This window comes from Mauremys mutica, unplaced genomic scaffold, assembly GCF_020497125.1.
Source record: "Mauremys mutica isolate MM-2020 ecotype Southern unplaced genomic scaffold, ASM2049712v1 Super-Scaffold_100129, whole genome shotgun sequence".
In the NCBI taxonomy this organism is placed as follows: domain Eukaryota; kingdom Metazoa; phylum Chordata; order Testudines; family Geoemydidae; genus Mauremys; species Mauremys mutica.
Window position 1 is genome coordinate 163,830 of NW_025423276.1, and position 12,576 is coordinate 176,405.

The 12,576-nt window shown below is 50.1% G+C and overlaps 2 protein-coding genes across 2 annotated transcripts; both read right to left on the reverse strand.

Annotated features, from left to right (window-relative positions):
• Positions 1–3,317: 3,317 nt before the first annotated feature.
• On the reverse strand, positions 3,318–7,850 carry LOC123359595 (nuclear apoptosis-inducing factor 1-like). The gene is made up of 2 exons (XM_045001099.1): positions 7,340–7,850; positions 3,318–4,372 (listed from the first exon to the last, which is right to left on the reverse strand). Exons 1-2 carry the CDS (start codon positions 7,848–7,850, stop codon positions 3,900–3,902), a joined length of 984 nt encoding a protein of 327 aa, XP_044857034.1. The 3' UTR covers positions 3,318–3,899.
• On the reverse strand, positions 3,900–7,844 carry LOC123359597 (nuclear apoptosis-inducing factor 1-like). The gene is made up of 2 exons (XM_045001100.1): positions 7,340–7,844; positions 3,900–4,372 (listed from the first exon to the last, which is right to left on the reverse strand). Exons 1-2 carry the CDS (start codon positions 7,842–7,844, stop codon positions 3,900–3,902), a joined length of 978 nt encoding a protein of 325 aa, XP_044857035.1.
• Positions 7,851–12,576: the final 4,726 nt, after the last annotated feature.

Consider the following 12,576-nt stretch of genomic DNA (forward strand, 5'->3'; position numbering starts at 1 on the left):
GTATTATACTCTTTCACATCTGCTGTGTCCTGTTGGAGAAGAACATCCTTGCTTGGTACATTTGTGAATGGCTGTCCTCAGTCCAGGTGGCTGGCTACCGAACTCTCCAGTTCCAAAAAAAAGCAGCAGGCTTGGGGCATAGATCAGCATCCCAGATACTTTGCTTATTTTCTGTCCCTATTAGGCACTACTTTTGTGTTCAATCAGTATAACGCCCCCTTTTCCCCCAAACCACAGTTTGGGATACCTTCTTGGGCTGCTTCCGTTTACTATCTAGTTTTCAGCTTGAGTGCATTATTTTTTTCTTTACTCCTCACAGGGCTCCACTGAACCAATTAATGACCAATGGTTGAGCTCCAGGCACGCAGCTTGTACTATATTTAAAATATTGCTACAGTTTTTTCATGAGTGAGAATTTATGTACACATTTGAATGTTATTAATTTGTGTTAGCACAATATTTCTCCCTGACATACAAATTGGTGTTTCCAAGTGCCAGGCATTCAACTACCTGTAGTAACTATTTGCAGTAAGAGGTATTACAGAAACACTTCTTGGGCTGCAGTCATTGAAATAGTTAATGTAAATCCGGTCTAAAGCCTTATAAATGCCAGCACTTTGTCCTTTATTATTCTAGGATGTTATACTGCATCCAGCTCACGGCAGATGAATACAATGTGATTTTCATGAGTTATGGTTGTCTGTCATAAACAGAGTAGTAATCACCACTGCAAGATGAGATTGCAGAAAGTACTGATATTATTTGAGAAACAGAATGTGATCATGCAGCTAAATACTGTATCATGAAGCATGTGTCCAAGGGGACAGAGTTAAGGTTGCTGAAAGGAATGTGCAGCCTTAACTTTGGTATTTCCTGACTTTTGAGTCCTTTTCTGCCTTGTGTAATATTTTTTTTCCATGGAAAATACTGATATACCAAGAGTGATTTACCAAAAAAATGATTTTTATTAAAATTCATATTGGTATTCATATTCACAAGTGAGGTAAAACCAAACAGATAGGATGCAGTGTCTGTTTTAAAAATAACCTGCAACTGAGTCATTGATTTGGTTCCACAGGGTTTGAGAGAAACAAGCCAAGAAAATTGTACTGATGTGGTTAGATGGTGAACAAGGTGGGAAAGCCATTGATGGTGCTATCCTGACTCGGAGTGGAAGACTGAATGGATGGGTCAAGGATCTTCCAAAGGCCAAAGCTTTCAACAGCACTGTTCATTAGCCCTTCCTCCTCCTTCCAAGAGACAGTTGAACTACCAATACAATAAAGGTTATTAAATATAGCAATATCCCATGTACTGATCTGGTTAAGAGCCCCATCAATATTTCCATTATAGAAAGATATATTCAGGGAATTATAATTTCATTGTGCAAATTCATTCCATCAGGAATTTCAGCTCGCTGCTTCTCAGCCCTACAGAGAGTTCAACAGCAAATTTAACTCAGCATAAAAAAGTTCCATTTTGACAGTAATATTTGACAAGTATTGATCCGTAATTTTGACTCACTGGTTCTGCAAATTGAGTGTGGAGGGGCAAGAGGAAGACATTAACAATGAAATTATTTTTTGTAAACAAACCAATCATCTTCTACACATGTAGAGGTGAAGCTTTTCATCTGAAATAAAAAACATTAATTTATGAAGTTGGTGCATATTTATAATAACCACATTCCCGCTAACAAGTCAACTTCCCATGAAACTAAGTGCTCTTACTTAGTTCCTGGCCCCAAAAGCCAGAACAGCTCCAAAAGGAGGAAGGATAGGAGGTGTGAAGGATAATTTTTTTCCCAATATAATCTTAAGAAAAAGATTTGGGGCCAAATCCCACAGTCCTTAGGCAGTCGAAATGCCTGCTAAAGTCAATGGCATATTGACTAAAGACAACAGAATTTGTTTCTAACATCTTAAAAATACAAAACAAATGACAAACTGTAAACAAAAACCAACCTCCCCACATTGTTGAAATAGCAAATAGTTGACAAACTCACACAAGCAAAGACTTTTAGAGTTATGGCTCTGCTGAAAACTCCATATTTTCCCCACCTTGTTGTGCCAACAGACTCTACAGGTTTCAAACTATACTGCAGTACCTAGTCCATTGATTTCATCTGTATGTAAACCTACCTGAATGAAATTCATATTTATTCATTCCCTTAAGTACTGTTTCGAGACATTTAATACACATGTAAAAACACCTCTGCTAGCTTCGGATGAAATTTACCACTGTGCTGAAGGCCAGCATGAGGTCTATGCACCACTATTTTGAGAGCTGGAGCCAGCCAGGGCAAAGGCCAAACAGGCTGTGAGGGGAGCTGGTGAGTCCCAGGCCTGCAAGCAGGGTTCCCCCTGAGAACTGGCCTCTAGGGACCTGACACCAGATTCCCCAGCTGGGTTTTCCTTCCTCACGGATGATTCCCAATTGTTATGTTTGCTGAGAAATTTCCCCAGCCAGGCTGGGTTCGCCTCCAGCTCCCCTGGTGAGACCAGTCCCCACATGGTCAGCGCTGCTAGTCCAGGGCTGATTCCTGCCTGAGGAGAATCCCTGCCAGCGGACAGCAGCCCCTGGAATCGTCCAGCGTCATCCTCAACCCTGAAGATCATTTGTGGAGTTCGTAAGTGCCTTGTCTTTAGTTAGTTAGTCAGGGAATTTGTTTTGGGGACCCTCTACTCCCTGAACTGTGTCCTCAAGCCAGGGAGTGAGGGTTTGAGGATTTTATAATTTACCGCTTATTACACCTGTGGAGGGATTCACCACCTCCTCCCACTTGTGGGTCTTTTGGGCTGTACTGAACCCAGTCAGCCACACTGCTACACCTCTGCAGAGAATTGTATCGGTCATCAAGGGCCCCAGCAAAGTATGCGTACCAACAGGACACTAGTTTTGCATTTGTTACATCCAGACACGGGTATTTTAAGTGTGGGCACCGGTGACCCTAAAAATAGTGTTTCCCCTGTTATGTTGTATTTGTTGCCTGTTTAATATAATTGTTGTGTTGAATATATTTGTATGTGTTGTGTTATTTCTTGGAAGTCTCCAACTATCTGGCAAATAAGTGGGGATTCCTCTGTAGTTAGAATTTTCCGCCCAAGCTGCCCTGGTGACTCTGCCAGGAAGGAGCGAGGGGGGTGGAGGCACCGCCAACTAATTTCATAACCAAAAAAGATTCACCCTACTGAGTGGGTGGCGGGATCCAAAAGAACCCAGACCTGTCCATCAGAACCTGTAAGTAGATTGCCAGTAAAGGAGGTAATCAGGTGGAGAGGGGCGCTACATTGGGATTCAGGTTGTGGACAGGCCTTGTGCTGTCCTCTATACAGGGGTGACTTTCACCCTTAAAGAGCAGCATCCACAAACCTCCAGCACAGAGATGTGGCTGCACCACCTCAGGTACCATATTATTACTCTACAAATGTCCAGCAAGAGACTGGACTGCATTAGCTCCTCTGTAGTATCTGGGCACCTTCAAAGATGAGCCATGACTGCAAGACCCTCCATGTGTTAGAAGCCAGTTAAAGGCTGTATGTCTTGGGAAGAGGTGTCATTTTTTACGATAGAAATAAAAATAATTAATTGTCTTTTAAGAAATCTATATGGAAAAAATATTTTTCTTTTTAAAAAAAGAAACCAAATCCAACAACACTAACTTCCAAGTTTAATCACACATCCTGGCTGCCATCCTGGATGTTGAGTCCACAGAAGCAGATAGTGCAGGATCATCATAGAAAAGGATGCTGTCCAGGAACAGCTTTTGACCCCAGAGGACGGGAACTCAACCAATCCACAATGACGAGAGCAGATCTTGTTCCTCCTACCTCTGACCCAGTGTGTCCAACAGTAGCAAATGTAGCTCTTTTGAGAGAAGAGTCCAGTCGGTCCTTATTTCATTGGATGATGCCATCTTGTTGCCCATTCTGGGCCACGTGGCTGGGGTCAGCAGTTACCGAAGGATTGGGTGTATTACTTTGCAGGAATCGACGGAAGTCCTTGATCATGGGGCGTAAGATCTGGATGAGGGCACTCAGAGCAGCCTGGGTCCCTTCCATAGCCTGCGCCTGACGCTCTTGTGCACATGCCTGAACCTCCTGAGAGCGACGGATCATCTGCAGCAGGTCATTTTGCTGTTCCAAGTGCTGGGCGATCTCCTTCACATGCAGGTTGGTCACTCGCTGCTCCTGCAGGAGCTTGGCTGAATTCAGGGCAATTCGGCTTTTCAGCTCCTGGGGTTTCACGGATGCCTCAGCTTGATGTGCCATCATCTCCAAGGGTGCTTCAGCAGTAACAGTTGTGGGAGCCTCTGTTGTGCAGTATTCCACCACTCCATCCTCCAGACTATGGTAAGTTGTCTCTCCAGGGACTAGGCACAAATAAAAAGAGAAGTCAGAGGCTGCAGCTCTTTGGGTGAATGTCTATAGCAGGGGTTCTCAACCTTTTTCTTTGTGAGGCCCCCCCCCAACATGCTATAAAAACTCCATGGCCAGATGGGAGTGACTGCAGTCACAATAACACGGTAGCAACAGGGCAACTGCCTGGGGCCTATGCCACAGGAGCCCCCACAAAGCTACATTGCTCAGGCTTTGGCTTCAGCCTTGGGTAGCAGGGCTCAGGGCCCAGGCTTCAACCCCACGCAGCAGGGGGGCCCCAGTGACTCTAATGCTGGCCCTGCTTGGTGGCCCCCCTGAAACCTGTTTGCAGCCCCGCAGGGGGCTTTCAACCCCTGGTTGAGAACCACTGGCCTATAGGACACCACTAACAAATGAACATGCCAGGGGTTTAGTGCAGGGGTGGGCAAACTATGGCTCGCGGGCTGCGTCCAGCCCTTCAGATGTTTTAATCTGGCCTTCGAGCTCCTGCTGGGGAGTGAGGCCTGGGGCTTGCCCTGATCTGTGCAGCTCCCGGAAGCAGCAGCATGTCCCCCTTCTGCTTCCTACACGTAGGGGCAGCCAGGGGGCTCCGTGCACTGCTCCCGCCCCAAGCGCTGCCCCCGCAGCTCCCATTGGCTGGGAACTATGGCCAATGGGAGCTGCAGGGGTGGCTTCTGAGGACGGGGCAGCATGCAGAGCCACCTGTCCGTGCCTCTGCGTAGGAGCTGGGGGGGGGCATGCCACAGCTTCCAGGAGCTGCTTGAGGTAAACACTGCCCGGAGCCTGCACCCCTGCCCTCCTTCTGCACCCCAACCCTCTGCCCTACCCATGATCCCCCTCCCGCCCTCTGAACCCCTCGGCCCCAGCCTGGAGCACCCTCCTCACCCCAAACCCCTCATCCCCAGCTGAACCCCAGAGCCCACACCCCCAGCCAGAGCCCTCACTCCCCTCCCGCCCCTTAACTCCCTGCCCCAGCCCGGAGGCCCCTCCCGCACCGTGAACTCCTCATTTCTGGCCTCACCCCAGAGCCTGCACCCCCAGCCAGAGCCCTCACCCCCTCACACCCCAACCCCAATTTTGTGAGCATTCATGGCCCGCCATACAATTTCCATACCCAGATGTGTCCCTCGGGCCAAAAAGTTTTCCCACCTCTGCTTTAGTGCCTGCGTAAGGAGAAAACTGAAAAGACTGTGCATGTAGAACACTAAAGAAGAAAGCTAGTCCTACAGAAGACTGATCTTTCCTGATCTGGATCTGTCCCCAGGCCTGTACAGTGCAAGGTCAAAAAGCGTAGGGAATACTACAGTATATACCTAGATACACCACTTCTCAACCTCCAGTTCAAAAGGAGCTTTCCAAGGAACATTAATAAGTGGACACAAAGGACAAGTAAGAAATGAAATGGCATTGGTCAGAATGCCTTTGGCTGCTCAAGCATCCACTAGAACATCTCCACAGAACCAGAAAATGATTTCTAAAGACAGAAGGAAGAGAAATGTGCTTCCATCTTTCGTAACTCACAAGAGGGTGGGGGATGGAGGAAGAGCTGGGAGTAGCCACAGAAGACAAATCTCTTAATCTCAGCCTTTGCAGGACAAAATAGGTTTCACTTATTCATTACAGTGTCAAAACAGCTAGGTGCTACTGTTTCAACTAGCATATCTCTGAACATCTAAACATCTCAAGGAAGCTTTGTATAAACTAGCTTAACGAATATATATAGCCAGAGGTATCTGTGGTTTCCTATTTTGCTCCATCTGTACGCTGGGTTTATACACTGAACACCATGAGCAGCTGTTCAATGGGAAGGAAAGCAGAAGAAAGATATTTGAGCAGATAACTATGTACCGTGAGCATTTATTCTGGTCTAGAAAGCTCAGTGTTCAAGTTCTTCCTTTCTCTACTAAGCCCCCTTAATCCATCTTTGCTCCTGTTGGAAAACCATAGTGCTAATGAAGCCTTTTTGTATTAGGCCTGAGTGAACCAAAGTTATGCTATGCTTGCCCAAATCGTGTTGGAAAGCTTACAGAACTTATTAGACTGAAGGTCGTGTATTTACCTATGTCAGCTATTTTGCTTATCAGCTTGTTTGGCTCCCCAAGTGTATGCAGCTGCGTTCACATGTATGCATCCAAAGTATCTAGTACAAAGGGTCAACGGATGTATCTTGTGTCCCCTTCAGAATGACAAATGTATCCTCAACAGATGTATCTTGTAGCCCCCACAAAATGATATATGTATCCTGCGTATCCAATTATCCCCTAATAGATGCATGTACAGGTTCTACAGGTCAACCAAATGACGTAGACAAACGTAGGCTAAGTTGTTTGTTACTGATTATAAAAAGGCCCGTTCGGGCTTGTGGGGTGTGTCTCTCTCTCTGGCACTAGCCGGGATGAGAACACCCGCTCAGCTGACCGATCAATAAAGGGTGTGGTACTCGTCTTCCTGTCTCCGTGCCTCCTTGGTGTAATTAGGTAAGCTCCAGGGGGAAACGAGCCCTTTTGGCTAACACTCCCTTTTATGATTTGTTACCCCACTCATAAGCTTGAATCAGCTTTAACCACAGACAACTGTGCGTAGCTACTAACCATCCCATGATACAGCCTTACAGTTATCCCCCAGAGGGAGGCTGGGGCAGCCTGTTTGTTGCAAAGGTGCATTGGGATGCCAAGTCCCCAAAAGGCTGCTTGCTTTCCTTGTTCTTAAGACTGACCTTGCTGTCAAACAGTGGTTTGCATTCAGTACCTGCATATCCTGCCCCTCTATAGCACCAGAGCTTATAGGGGTGCCATTTTCACTATATTGTAAAAGGTGCCAGGATTTCATTTTGCTGCCCTTTTGGGGAATGGAGGCTGCTCCACATGGGTACCGGGGCCCCTTCTCATTGTTCATGGGAGAATTGCAGGGACCCCTGTATGACCTTTTGATCCAGCACCTTCATCAGGGGCAGCACTCACTCTGGGTCAGGGTGATAGTGGTGGTGGAGGCTGCGATGGGTATCTCAGCACCATCCCCGGCAGTGCAATCCCCAGTAGGCAGACTGATGATGGTGGCTTCTCCTAGCAGGTTGCAGATGCGCTGCTGCATGGGGGTAAGTATGACAGGGGTGGCTGTGGCACCAGTCGGGTCCTCGCCGTCCTGACCTTCGCCGGCTCCATCCTGCCCTATACCACCTCCTTCCATAGCGGCCCGGACCTGCGCCACCTTGCGCCGCACCTCAGTCTTGAGGTCTGACCACTTCTTCTTGACCTCCGGCAGCTCGCGGCGGTAGGTGGCCACGGCGTTGACACAGCGCAAGATGTTGTGCCAGGTGGCGGCCTTGGTGGCCAGTGGGACCCCCGCGTTGAAGTGGTTGATGAGCAGGTGCTTGCCTCGTTCCAGCTCCTCGACGATGATCTCCACCTCCCGCTCCGAGAAGTTCATCTTACACTTCTTCGCTGGGGGGGCCAGGGGCGATGCCATGGCCATGGAGTGACGGGGCTGAGGGGAAGATGGGAGCTCTGGAGGCCTGACAAGGGCTGGGGGCGGAGGCAAAGGGCCCTAGAGGGGGGTTGGAAGGGCAGGACGCCTAAGAGGAACTGGGGCTGGGGGCCTGACAGGGAGTTGGGAGCCCAAAAGGGCAGGAGGCCTTAGAGGGCCGAGGGGGGGACCAGAGAGGGAAGGAGAGGGCTACTAGGGGCCCTGAGAGGGACTTGGGGCCTAACGGAGGCAGGAGAGGGGTGGGACCCAGGGGCCCCGAAGACCTAACAGGATCTGGTGACCTATAGGGCCAGGAAAAATGGGGGGGCCCCAAGGGGCCTCACGGGCCCTGGGGTGCTACCCCCTTCAATAGCAAAAGATACGCAAATTGCATACCGCGGCCACCCAGCAGGCCCCGCTAAACGGCCTCCACCCTGCGGCAGTGGCGTAATGGCTTCCAGAATCAGCCCCTTTCCTGCCTCGGCCCATTGGCCCCCCTGCTTGCCTGTCAAACATAGGTCTCACCTCCGCCGACAGCGCCTTAATCGTATTGGCCAAGGGTGCTGCTTGTCAGGAGTAGGCACCGCCTCCCCTCAGCGCCATTCCAGCCCGCGGGCCGGCATGGTGCCTGTCAAAGAGTGATCCCGCCTCCAGATGCAGCTGCCATAGTGCATTGGGTGCCATTCCTGCCAGTCATCACTAAGTACCCTCTGTTCTCCCAGGCTATTGGATGTATTCTCTGTCTGTCAAGATTTAGTACGGGCTGAGGCCGTCAGCGTCTCAGCCCATTGGACCTGTCGTCACCTTACCCCACCTTCCGCCGCGGCTTTACCAATGTGAATCCTCCATCAATTTGAATAGCTTTCCAAATCCTAGTACTAGCTGAATGCCTCTACATTCTGATTGGGTAAGGCGAAGGTGTGCGTGTGACGTAAATGTAATCTCCCATGATTTGATTGGCTCATACGTAGTGATGCGTGGTGCGTCAGTAGTGTTGTCCTCGCGCTCCCTGTGAACTTGCCTTTCTGAATGGCTACAAAAGGGTCACGTGGGCGTTTTGCTTGGCGGCGTGAACCGGAAGCACGTTAAGTCATTTCCTTTCTGTGGTGGGAGGGGGAGTTCCGCCATTTGCCGGCATTTCGCGAGCCGCTGGAGGATGCCCGGTGCGCGGCGCTCTCTGGCCTCTCCTGTGGTGAGCAGCGTGTTGTGCCCGTGCGGCTCCCCTCGGGCAGGACCCGCCACTCCGGCATCTGAGGCGGGCGGCCGCTCCCTCTGCGGGGGGCCCGAGCACCGGCGTCTTCACACCCTCTTCCAGAAGCTCGACGTGAACCGGGACGGCGCGCTCTGTGTGCACGACCTGGCGGTGGGGCTGGGGCAGCTGGGGCTGCACCGCACCGAGAGGGATCTGTGGGCGAGCGAGCGAGTGGGCAGGGCTCTGGGGGGGTGCGCTGGGATTGCACCCAGGAGAGCCTGGGCTCAGGGCCTGCGGGACCCGGTGTGGGAAGGCACCGCGTTGGGCGGGAGGGCGGGCCCCGGGTGAATGAGTGGGGAAGGGTGGGGGAGGGGGCATGGCCTGGGTGAATGAGTGGGGAAGGGCGGGGGGGGGTTGCACTGTGGTGGGGGGGGACGTAGCCCATGGTGACACAGTGGGGAAGAGCTGGGGGGGGCGGGATTTGCACTTTCCTAGGACGGAAGGAGGGCCTGTCCCTGGATGAGTGACTAGGGACGGGCAGGGGGATTGCATCATGCTGAGGGAGGGGGTCCAGTGAGTGACGGGGAAGGGGGGAGTGATGATTGCATCACGCTGAGGCGGGAGGTCTGGTGAGAGCATGCTCTCAGGTGAGTGACCGAGGAACAAGGATGATTGCATCATGCTGGGGGGGAGCGTGCCCCTGGGTGACTGGGGAAAGGGGGGATTGCATCACGTTGGTCACAATGACAACAGCCCCGAGATTAGATGTAACGGGGGGACATTGGGAACCAGCCCCACACTCTGCACTGCTGGGCCATGGGGAGCCAGGTCTCATGTCCAAAATCCCTTCCCTGCCCTGGGAAGTGAAAGGGAGAGTGAGAAGGAGCCACCTACCTGCTCAAGGTGCCTTTGATGTCCTAGAGGGGAGAGAGAAAAGGAAATTCAGTCCCAGCTCTCACACTAAGGATCCCTCCTGCTCTGGAGGGGACTCGCTTTGTCTTCACAGTTTGAGGTTCAAAGACAAATTGTTTGTGTTAATAAATAATAAATAAAAACATTCCACGTGTTGCCTTTGCTCTCTCAGAAAAGTGCTCTGACTGCAGGAGCTGGGCCCAGGAAGTTTGTACTAGGAGGTACACAGGCTCTTCGTGTAGTGACATTTGCATAACCACCCGGCACATGGAATCAAAGGCTCAGTCTTGCGATGTGCTGAACAAGGATCCTCCTAACACTCACAGGTGTGGGGAAGATCCCCTCCTGCAGACTCCAGGGGGCCAGAGGGAGGGATGCCCCCATGCTGTGCTGTCCCCCCGTGCTGTAAACTCTCTCCCCACTCGCCCACAAACACTCTGAGGGCCTGTCCTGTGGGCTTCTTGACATCCACAGGAAGGTGGGGCTGGGTGAGAGCAGTGGGTGTGGGGTGCAGAGTAACACAGGGCCAATCACCATCCTACTCCCCAGGTTCAATGCAGGACATCTGAGGAGTGAAGAATGCTGCCCACAGCAGATACTGGTCGCAACAGAGAATCTGACCCTAGATATCAGCTAGAGACGTCCAAGATGGTACGTTTTATTTCTCACCTGTTTTTTTCTTTTTTTGCTAGTTAGAGCCTTTTTTTGAAAAATAAAGTTATTAGAAGGCTTTTGGAATTCTAACGACTACTTACACGCTCAGGCTACCATAAGTAACGAACAGCTTCCCTGTCTAACTTCAGTTCTGGCAGAGAAAATCACCACAGCCTCAGACCCCATGTATCAGTTTTAAGGCCAATATTTTCCCTTTTTGTGATATGTAGGAAAAGTGGCAAAATCAGGCTTTAAATGGAATCTTAGCCTCAATCTTAGCTATTTCCATAATTAAAGACTGGTTCCATCTTTAATCTTTTGGCGTTAGCGTTTGGAACACAGAAAATGCCAGACTGGCTCAGACTGGACGTCCATCTAATCACTATTCAGTCTCCAAAGGTGGACAGTGCCAGATGCTTCAGAGGAAGGTGTAAGAATCTGCCCCCACATTCTCATTCTTCTCTCTAAGCAACTGGCTGAAGCAATGAAGCATGAGGTTTAATATCACTCTGGATATTGTGTTATCCACAGAAATATCCTCTCACTTTTTGAGTTTTGCTAAATGCTTGGTCTCAACAACATCCAGTGGCAATGAGTTCCTAGGGTTGTGTCTGGGACCAGAGATATTGGCTAGTGTCATTCGGTTGCACAGTCCAAGCAGTGGCTGGCCAAAAGTGCTCCCTCACGTAGCTGGGAGCAGTTTACATGCCAGCGGCTGTGCGTGAACAGCCCTGGAGTGGGGGTTCTCACAGTGGAGGGCAAGGCTCGCTCCCAGAGTCGAGGACTGGAGTGACCTAGCAGATCACTGGTCCAGATAACACCAGGGGAACGTCATACACTCCTACACTGCAAAAAAGTGAAGGGTCAGGAGACTTTCTTGCCCTGAGAAAGGTTCTGGGGTGTTTCTAACACCATCTCACCTGCAGGAATTCACTTGCTGGCAGCTGGCACTTCTGCTCCATCTCACTGATCAGGGAACTGAAAGAGGATAGTTCTTCTTCGAGTGATTGCTCCTATGCATTCCAGTTAGGTGTGTGCGCCACGCGTGCACGGCATCTCGGAACTTTTTTACCCTAGCAACACCGGCGGGCCGGCTGGCGCCCCCTGGAGTGGCGCCGCTATGGCGCATGTTATATACCCCAGCCGGCCCGTCCGCTCCTCAGTTCCTTCTTACCGCTGTGGAAGCCAGTAAATAATTAACAAGGATTTGAAGAGATCTTAATGAATGTTAGTTAGCAAGAGTCAGGCCATACTGTAACCTTAATGACGTAAGACTTGTAGGAACAAAGATAGTGCGAGGCGACAGGACAGGAACTGTGTACAAAGTTATTACGACCTTGCAATCACTAACCAAAATGCAGGCTTGCTTTTTCTAGGATTGAGACAAATAAGATAAGCCTTTTTGCTATGTATAAACAAAATGTAGTTGTTGCTTTTTACTGTCTGTATTATTGTTAGAAATTGTCTGTAAAAGGTATAAAGGCTTGCTGTGATTGTTTACCAGTTGAGAGACCTGTCCAGGACTGGGGTGACCCTGTGTCCTATGGCACTCTCTCCCTCCATGGTAATTACTGGAGAAATTAAAGAATTTGATTTTGCTGCACCCAAACAATAAAAGCGAGAACTTAGTTTTTCTTCGACACCGCCCGTGACGGCCAGTTGGAACTGTGGAGTGCTCTTTGTCCTCCACTACCCTAGCTCTCGCTTCTTGTTTGTACATAGTTAGTTTAGTGATTAGTTTTTACAGTTTGTTAGTTAGATAGTTAGTGTTTAGATAAGGTAAAAGGGGGGGGGTTCCCCCTTTGCCTCCCCCGGTGCGGGCTCATGCCCAAGGCACCGGGCTTTAAGCCCTGCGCAGCGTGCCAGAGGCCTATGCCTGTTGGAGACCCGCACGACGCCTGCCTCCGTTGCCTGGGCGAAGGACATAGAACAGATAAGTGTTCGCTTTGTTCCACCTTTAAACCGCGAACTCGAAAA

Coding starts and splice junctions, on each gene's coding strand:
- LOC123359597 (XM_045001100.1), bottom strand. CDS start 7,844: ATGGCATCGCCCCTGGCCCCCCCAGCGAAGAAGTGTAAGATGAACTTC. Junction 4,373..7,339: donor CACTATCACCCTGACCCAGA/GTGAGTGCTGCC, acceptor ATTTGTGCCTAG/TCCCTGGAGAGACAACTTAC.
- LOC123359595 (XM_045001099.1), bottom strand. CDS start 7,850: ATGGCCATGGCATCGCCCCTGGCCCCCCCAGCGAAGAAGTGTAAGATG. Junction 4,373..7,339: donor CACTATCACCCTGACCCAGA/GTGAGTGCTGCC, acceptor ATTTGTGCCTAG/TCCCTGGAGAGACAACTTAC.